General features: G+C 67.8%; 1 protein-coding gene across 1 annotated transcript in view; it reads left to right on the plus strand.

Moving 5' to 3' along the window:
- The window catches only part of OBSCN (obscurin, cytoskeletal calmodulin and titin-interacting RhoGEF), a 132354-nt gene extending 124682 nt beyond the window's left edge, over positions 1 to 7672 (plus strand). Inside the window, exons 81-95 of the mRNA XM_035029912.1 lie at positions 110 to 352; positions 450 to 495; positions 627 to 704; positions 1096 to 2965; positions 3516 to 3593; positions 3873 to 3983; positions 4143 to 4310; positions 4924 to 5046; positions 5208 to 5378; positions 5635 to 5719; positions 5929 to 6168; positions 6419 to 6642; positions 6799 to 6874; positions 7068 to 7217; positions 7360 to 7672. Of these exons, the coding sequence (XP_034885803.1) occupies positions 110 to 352; positions 450 to 495; positions 627 to 704; positions 1096 to 2965; positions 3516 to 3593; positions 3873 to 3983; positions 4143 to 4310; positions 4924 to 5046; positions 5208 to 5378; positions 5635 to 5719; positions 5929 to 6168; positions 6419 to 6642; positions 6799 to 6874; positions 7068 to 7217; positions 7360 to 7537 (3841 nt within the window). The 3' untranslated portion in view covers positions 7538 to 7672. The remainder of the gene's footprint in view (positions 1 to 109; positions 353 to 449; positions 496 to 626; positions 705 to 1095; positions 2966 to 3515; positions 3594 to 3872; positions 3984 to 4142; positions 4311 to 4923; positions 5047 to 5207; positions 5379 to 5634; positions 5720 to 5928; positions 6169 to 6418; positions 6643 to 6798; positions 6875 to 7067; positions 7218 to 7359) is intronic.
- Positions 7673 to 8841: the final 1169 nt, after the last annotated feature.

Below are 8841 nucleotides of genomic sequence, written 5' to 3' on the forward strand. Positions count from 1 at the left end.
GACCCTCGATCCCCGTCCCGGGCTGAGGCTGGATCTCGGGGCTAATCTCAGACCATTGCGAGGACTCTCAGGGCTGCGTGGGAGTGGCACTGTGGCGGTCTCCAGGCAGGACTGGGTGCTCCCTTGTCCTGGCCACCTGCCCCCTATGGATCCAGAAAACCAGGTCACATCTGAAGGCAAGTCGTGTCTCTGCTTTTAGCCTGACCTGCTCGTCACCATTTGCTGGTGAGAGTGACCGAGCCACGCTCCTGAATGTACTGGAGGGGCGGGTGTCCTGGAGCAGCCCTGCGGCTGCCCACCTCAGCGAGGATGCCCAGGACTTCATCACGGCTGCCCTGCGGAGGGCCCCAGAGTGAGTGCACACCCCTTCCCCCTGCCCAGGGTTCTCTTAGGCCTGGGCCTGGGCAGCTGACCCCCTGGCCTGAGCCCTGGCCTTCCTCTCCTCCTAGGGCCCGGCCCAGTGCAGCCAAGTGCCTCGCCCACCCCTGGTTCCAGGTGAGTCCGAGGTGAGCCCGAGCAAGTCTGCACAGGGAGAGAAACTGAGGCCAGGACAGGCAGAGGCCTGCGTGGGCCACCGGGTGCACCAGGGTCTCCCCTCACCGCCCCTCTCACTTGGGCCCCCTCAGAAGTCCGTGCCCGCAGAGGAGGCCCACTTCATCAACACCAAGCAACTCAAGTTCCTGCTGGCTCGCAGCCGTTGGCAGGTGAGCTGGGCAGCGAGTGGGAGTGGTGGGGCGGGGAGGGGAGAGTTGAGGTGGGGGGAGTTGGGGAGAAGAGGAGGCGGGGACTGGAGGCCCGCAAAAGAAGCCAGGTCCCGAGGGCTGGCTGTGCGTCCCCGCCCGCCCGGCCTGGGAGAACTGGAAGCCTCGCTCGGCGCTGGCCCTTCGTTGGGGTCCCCGCTCTCTGAGCCGCCGGGGCAGGTCCGGGCGGAGGTGCGTGCAACTCCAGCGAGGGCAGGGACAGAACGACAGAGCCCTAGGGCTTGAGGAGTGGAGCTTGTGACGCTCCCAGCTCCTGGGTGCCCCGACTGGGCCCGTAGGAGCCGGGGCGGCGCGCGCCCACGGCTGACGCGCCCCTGTCCTCCGCACCCCCCAGCGCTCCCTGATGAGCTACAAGTCCATCCTGGTGATGCGCTCCATCCCCGAGCTGCTCCAGGGCCCTCCCGACAGCCCATCCCTCGGGGTGGCCCGGTACCTGCGGGGCGACGCCAGCAGCTCGTCGTCCTCGTCCTCCGACAACGAGCGGGCGCCTGTCGCCCGAGCCAGATCGCTGCCGCCCTCCCCGGTGGCCCACTCCCCGCTGCTGCGCCCTCGGGGCTTCCTGCGGCCGTCCGCCAGCCTGCCCGAGGAGGCCGCGCCTCCGCCCACGCCGGCGCCCCGCGCGGAGGCGCCCGCCGCCCGGGGCTGCGTTGCGCGGCAGAGCGACCTCCGCAGTCTCTTGTGCCAGCAGGCGGGCGAGGGCCCGGAGCGCGGAGGCCCCGCCGCGGGCGGCCGGCGGCACCTGCTCAGGGGCGGCTACTTCGCCCGCGCCCTGCCCGGCCTGCGAGAGCCGCTGCTGGAGCAGGGCGCGCGGGAGGAGGCGGCCGCCCTGCGGCTGCCGGGCTGCAGCGCCCGCGGGGCCCCCGGCCGCGGCCGCTCCCTGGAGCTCGGCCGGCCGCCCCCCGCCAGCGCGGCGCCTGAGGCCGGTGGCGGAGCGCAGCGCCGTGGCCCGGGCCGCTCGGACCTCCAGGCGGACTCTGGGGAGAGCTGGCCGGGAGGGCTCTCCAGTGCCAGGGACACGGAGCGTCCGGAGGGGTCCCGGCAGGAGCCGGGACTATTTCCGTGCACCGGTGGCGACCCGGGGTCCACTCGGCAAGAGGGGTCATCTCAGGACAGCCGCGGGGGGCAGGCCGCGCCTTCCTTTCATCCCCAGAGGAGTCCTGCTCCCCAGGAAGGCTGTGGCCGCCCTCAGGCTGTTACACCACAACCTTCTGGCTCCTTCCCTGCAAAGCAGTGCACGGGGTCCCTCCTGGCACCCTTGAGCTCCTCCCTCTCTCCGGCCAAAGGAAGCCCCCAGCCGGCCTCTAAGAAGGGACCAAAGGACACCCCTCTCCCTGGGAGGCCGAGTCCCCCTAGCTCCCCAGGGCTGGCCTCCGCAGTGGGCGCGCAGCCTGGCCCCTCCCAGGCTGCGGAGCCGGAAGACGCCTCAGAGTCTGAGCCCAGCCCGCAGCGCCCTCAGGAGCAGACCACCGCGCGCAAGTTCTCACTGGGGGCGAGCTGTGGGGGCTACGCGGGAGTGGCAGGCTACGGCACCTTTGCCTTTGGCGGGGACGCGGGAGGCATGCTGGGGCAGGGTCCCCTGTGGGCCAGGATGGCCTGGGCCACCTCTCAGTCCTCCGAGGAGCATGATGATGCTGGGGCACAGAGCCCACCCCCCCAGGCCAGCACAGAACCCCTTCCCGAGGGCAGCGGGGCACCCCCAAGGGCCTCCCCAGAGCTGAGCTCGTGGGAGGACTTTGGTGGGGGCTCCCAGGTGTCCCTAGTGCAGATCCGAGACCTGTCTGGGGACGCAGAAGCAGCCGACACCGTGTCCCTGGATATCTCAGAGGTGGAGCCTGCCTACCTCAACCTGTCTGACCTGTATGACATCAAGTATCTCCCGTTCGAGTTCATGATCTTCAGGAAGGTCCCCAGGTCTGTGCCACCAGAACCACCGTCGTCCCCCGAGTCTGAAACCGAGGGGCCCTGGCCGGGCGCGCCGGGCCTGCCAGCCAGCTTGCAGATCACCGAGGAGCCGGAGGACATGGACACTCTGCTCAGGGAGGCCCCCCGCAGCAGGAAGCGCAAGTGGTCGCCCCCCTCCGGCGGCCTCTTCCACTTCCCAGGAAGGCACGCCATACTGGACGAGCCCGCGGAGCTGGGACTGCGCCGGAGGGTGAGGGCCTCTGTGGCCCACATCTCCCGCCTCCTCAGGGGCAGGCCTGGAGGTGACTCCCCCGCCCCACCCCTTTCCCTTCCACCCCGCAGGTGCACCTTGGGGCACCTCAGCTCCCACGCGGGGAAGGGCTGGGGTGACCCAGAAGCTGCTCTCTCCAGGGTCCCCCTCCCCGTGCCACACACACCCAGCCCTGTTCCTGAGGTCACCCATGTGGCCTCAGCCTCTCCCCACATGCATCTGAGGCCCAGCATGGGGACCTAAGGAGGCTTGTAGACACTCATACAGAGAACATCCAACCAGGCCAGCCCTGCTGGCCCGTCCCTGACCGTCGGGGCCTTGGCCAGGCCTCCCCAGGCACCACGGGCTCCCGAGTCTTACCTGCCCCTGGTGCCCTTGCCCAAGGTAGACTGATCCTGACAGAGGTGGGGAGGGGGTGGTCTCTGCAGCAGAGTAGCTCCTTTGCGACAAAAGCCCCTGGGATCGGGGCTCTTTTGCCACGTGGGGATCCCGCCGCAGGTGGCTCCGAGTTCCTCCTCCCATGCTCCCAGGGGAGCTGGGCCCCTCGCGTGCACTTCCCAGAGGCCTGTTCCTCCCTGCAGGTCTGGAGAAAGAGAGCCCCCCCAGGAAGAAGGCAGGCCTGGCTTCCTTCCGGTTGGGCCTGAAGAGCAGGGACCGAGGTGGGTGCGCTGCCCAGGGGCCGAGGGGACCCAACTGTGGGGGAAGGGAGACCCTCCCTGGTGCCCAGACCGGCAGAGGGGGCAAGCTTACATCCACAGGGGCTGGAGCCCAGATTGGTGGGGGGGCAGTCCTGGAGACCTTCCTCAGGAGGTGCTAGGGCCGAAGATGAGCTGAGTGGGCACGGGCTTCCCCAGCATCCTCCTCTCGGGGGTCCAGGCTGTGTTCTTGGGTTGGGGGTCACCTTTGAAAGCTTGCCGCCCCCCCTTCCCATGCCCTAGCGCCATCATTTCTAAGGGAGCTCTCGGATGAAACGGTGGTCCTGGGCCAGTCCGTGACTCTTGCCTGCCAAGTGTCGGCCCAGCCAGCTGCACAGGCCACCTGGACCAAAGGTCAGGAGGAGTCCTGGGGCTGGGGGGCGGGAAGGCAGGGGGTGCCCCTTGCGGGCATTGCTGTCATTGTATGGAGGGAACCGGGCCCCAAGAGGGTGGGCATCTCAAGGCTGGGTGCCTATGGGAGCCGTTCCCCAAGCCTGCTCTGTCCTGCTGCAGACGGAGCTCCCCTGGAGAGCACCAGCCGCCTCCTCATCTCCTCCACGCTCAAGAACTTCCAGCTTCTGACCATCCTGGTGGTGACTGCTGAGGACCTGGGGGTTTACACGTGCAGTGTGAGCAACCCTCTGGGCACAGTGGCCACCACGGCTGTCCTCCGGAAGGCAGGTGAGTGGACTGCGCCAGGCCCCCCTGGGTGGGACAGGGCGGGGACTGACTCTAATGGGGCCTGGAGACCACCTGTCACTTGGTGAGTTGGTTTGTGCTGGTGCCCTTCACTGAGGGATGGGATGCTTACCACCCGGTCACTCACGGTGGGGCCGCAGAAGGCCTGAGTCGGCTCTGCAGACTGGGGCCCCCCCAGAGGGGAAGCAGAGGATGCAAAACAGGGGCTGTGGGACTAGCTTGATTCCCACCAGTGGCCACCACCAAGTGTCCAGGCTGCCGGAGGAAGCTGAGTAGCCAGGACAGGCCCCTCTGATGGGAGCCCGCGGCTGGCACAGGGCAGTCAGGGAGGGCCACTCCGCGGCGGGTTGCTGATGTACACTGGTGGGAGGGGGGCCTGGCAGAGCAGACCCCCCCGAGGCCCCCACCAGAAGAGGCACCGGGCCCCTCTACCAGTCGGCGCTGGAAGGGGACCCTGACTGAACGGGTCCAGGGGATGGTGGGCTCAGGGGCCTGGCAGCAGGTGCAGGAGGGTGAGGCCGGGCTGGCTGGGGCTCTGTGCTGCCTTGGAAGCCGCGGGGAGCCCCCCTCAGGCTGCTGACCGTGGGCCCCGCAGAGCGCCCCTGCTCTTCCCCACGCCCCGACCTCGGGGAGGTGTATGCTGATGGGGTGCTGCTGGTCTGGAAGCCCGTGGAGTCCTGTGGCCCTGTGACGTACATCGTACAAAGCAGCCTGGAAGGTAGGAGCCCTCCCGATGGCCTCCCCTCTTGGGCAGCCCTGGCGTCCGCACAGGAGGACCGCAGGGCAGTGCCCCTGGGTGGCTTCGGGAAGAAGCCAGCCACCTCGGGGTCTCTCCGCCCCTGAGCTGGGCTGTCCCTCACCCGCTTGCGTGTGGCCCAGGTGGCAGCTGGAACACGCTGGCTTCGGACATCTTTGACTGCTGCTACCTCACCAGCAAGCTTTCCAGGGGCGGGGTGTACACGTTCCGGACGGCCTGCGTGAGCAAGGCGGGCATGGGTCCCTACAGCAGCCCCTCAGAGGAGGTCCTCCTGGGAGGGCCCAGCCACCTGGGTGAGCCGCTCTGGGAGGCCTGGGGGGGCGGTGGCGGGGAGCCCTGCCACTCCACTCAGCCACACACACTCCCTGGGATGGGTTTGTTCTAACTGGTAGGCCCCTGCCCCCAAATGGCCCAGGGGAGGAGACATCAAAGTGTGGGGGCTCACAGAAGGGCCTCCTGCTAGGGGGCCTGGGAAGGGGTGTGGGAGACGAAGTCCGGGGGCACTGGGGCTGTAGGGGTGCCTCCCAGTCACTGGCTCCTTCCCCACAGCCTCCGAGGAAGAGAGCCGCACCCCGCGGCCACCCCAGCCCCTCCCCAGCGCGCAGACCTTCGCCTTCCAGGCGCAGATTCGAAGGTGCCACAGCCCACCGCCTCACTGGCTTTGCCTGCTCCACCCCCCGCCCCCCGCCCCCCCTCACTTCTCACATCCACACAAGTTTGGTGCAGAGCATCCGCGCCCCCTCCCCCGAGGCTCGGGTCACCTCCCGCCGAGCTTGCTTTTTCTGACACTGGGAAGGAGGGCGCGGGGGGCCTCACAAGGCTGGCCGGTGCCGCTTCTCCCAGGGGCCGCTTCAGCGTGGTGCGGCAGTGCCGGGAGAAGGCCAGCGGACGCGCGTTGGCCGCGAAGATCGTCCCCTATCGCCCCGAGGACAAGGCTGCCGTGCTGCGCGAATACGAAGCCCTCAAGAGCCTGCGCCACCCACACCTGGCCCAGCTACAGGCCGCCTACCTCAGCCCCCGGCACCTGGTCCTCATCTTGGAGCTGTGCTCGGGACCCGAGCTGCTCCCCTGCCTGGCGGAGAGGTGAGGCCCGGCCTGGATGCGGGGCCGCGGGCGGGACGGTACACACGCCGGGGCGAGGGGCGGCGCAAGGTGCGGACCGGCTCACACCTCCCCGCCCACCTCCCGGGCCCGCCTCCGCCGGTCAGCCCAGGCCGGGGAGCTAAGCAGAGCCGGGAGGCGCCTCTCCCAGGCCCACAGAGAGGGCTGATGTCCCCGCTGATGCCCCCTCTGCCGTGGACGGAGCCGAGCCCCCCTTCCCGTGCGCCCCCAGGGCCTCCTACTCGGAGTCGGAGGTGAAGGACTACCTGTGGCAGATGCTGAGCGCCGCCCAGTACCTGCACGCCCAGCGCATTCTGCATCTGGACCTCAGGTCCGAGAACATGATCGTCACCGAGTACAACTTACTCAAGGTCGTCGACCTGGGCAACGCCCAGAGCCTCGCCCAGGAGAGGGTCCTGCCCTCCGAGAGGTTCAAGGACTACGTGGAGACCATGGGTGCGCAGGGAGCGGATGCCAATCTGACCTGGGGCGGGGGGCGGGGGGGGAGAAGGGTGGGCCAGCAGGAAGCCCCGCCCCCCGTCCTGCCTCCCTCCCCATTGCTCTGCACCCACCCAGTCTCTCGCCTGGGCGCTCCCCTGTGTCCTCCCCCAGCTCCCGAGCTCCTGGAGGGCCAGGGTGCCGTCCCGCAGACCGACATCTGGGCCATAGGCGTGACAGCCTTCATCATGTGAGTCCCCCAAGCGCAGGGGCGGGAGGCTGGGGATCCATCCAGGGTGCCCCCGGAGGCCCCGTGTGTCCTCCATCCGAGGGTGACCTCAGATCCCTGTGCCTCCCATCCATCGAGGGGGAGCCCAGAGCCCCCGGTGCCCGCGCACCTCCACCCGAGGGTGACCTGAGTCCCCTGACCCCCACGCGCGCAGGCTGAGCGCGGAGTACCCCGTGAGCAGTGAAGGGACACGCGAGCTGCAGAGAAGCCTGCGCAAGGGGCTAGTCCGTCTGAGTCGCTGCTACGCGGGGCTGTCCGGCGGCGCCGTGGCTTTTCTCCGGAGCACTTTGTGCGCTCACCCATGGTAAGGCGGTCCCGCCGCATCCATCACCGGGCCGGCCGGGTCCAACCCCCTCCACCAACCCCGCCTGGCCCGCTTCCCTCCCGCCTCCCTCCCCCACCCGGCCCCAGCGAGAGCTCAGCTGACAGCTTTGCCCTCTCTCCAGGGGCCGGCCGTGCGCGTCCAGCTGCTTGCAGTGCCCGTGGCTAACGGAGGAGGGCCCTGCTGCCTCCCAGCCGGCGGCCGTGACCTTCCCCACAGCGCGACTGCGCGCCTTCGTGCGCGAGCGAGAGAAGAGGCGGGCGCTGCTGTACAAGAAACACAACTTGGCCCAGGTGCGCTGAGCACTTGGCCTGGCAGAGAGGATGTGTGTGTGTGTGGGGGGGGGTCGCCCTGCTGGGCTTCACCCCCTACTCTCCCCTTAGGACTTGCTGTGTATGCACAGACACGCCAATAAAAAGCAGAAACGGACGAGGTGTCATCTGTTTCTTTGTTTTGTTTGGGGAAGGAGATGAGGGTCCTGACACCTCACCTGGGGTTTGGGGGTGGGGGACCAGGCAGCAGAACTGCCCTTCCCTGTGGAATGGCTGCTAGTGAGGCCTCCCGGTTCGCGGAGTGGAGGAGCCAGAGCGGCCAGGGCAGCCTCACCTGGGGTGACCAGCTCATCCAGCTTGCGGTCCTGCACAAACTGGGACAGTTAGGTGGTCCCCAGCCTCGCCCCCACCAGCTGGCCTCCAAGGCACCGCTCCTGGGGCTCCTGGATGCTCAGAGGTGCATAGGTTGAAAACCATCAGCCTGGGTCCCGTGGTCACCTCCCTGGCCTGGTGTGGCCTCCAGGACTGGCCATAGCAGCCCCTTCTCAGTCGGAGGCAGAAAGGAGCCTGGCGAGTGACCAGCCAGGCCACCGGGAGGGAGGCAGGGGTGGACTCCTGTATGCAAAGGCCGTAGGAGAATGCAGAAGGATCCTGAACCCCTCTGAACCCCACCTACATCCAGCAACCCCCCCCCCCCCCCGCCTGCCAGGACTCCCTCCTGGGACACGTCCACTGTGCCCAGGGACTATCTCTGAGCCCTCTGCTGAGAGTCCCTGCACAGTCCTGTAGCTCTGATGATGCTTGTTCACACACACACACTCTGGTCTTAGCCCTCAAGGTTTGCATCTGAGCCCACTCCTTTCTCTCCATCCCATGCTCCCCAGCCCCAGGTGGCCATGTCCACATCAAGCCTGGCTCTGTGCATGGGGACCCAGGTGAGACTCTGAGCAACTTGTCTTCCAAGGCTGCATTTCTTTGGTAACCTCTGTGCTGGGTGCTGGGATGACATGTCCTGTCTCAGCCTGTTTAGATCGTATTTTGCAGAGTCAGCCCAGCTTCTGCTCGCGCGTGCTGAGAGACATTCACTAGGGCTGCATGCAGGGAGACAGTGTCTCTTCCAGGAGCTCAGCTTGCCCTGGTCCTTGCTGCTGGCTGGCTGGGTTTCCCAAGCACAGCGATCCTTGGATGTTCTGCCTCTCGGGCTCCGTGCCTTCTCACAGCCCCGTTTTGGACTCGCCCTTCCGAATGTCATGTGGTATGATCCATGGCCCTTTTCCCAGACTGAACCCTGCCGGATGAACTCACTCAGTCCCGAAGTCCCCGCATCTATCAGT

Source organism: Mirounga leonina, unplaced genomic scaffold (assembly GCF_011800145.1).
Source record: "Mirounga leonina isolate KUSES-001 unplaced genomic scaffold, KU_Mleo_1.0 Mir_347, whole genome shotgun sequence".
Taxonomy (NCBI): Eukaryota; Metazoa; Chordata; class Mammalia; order Carnivora; family Phocidae; genus Mirounga; species Mirounga leonina.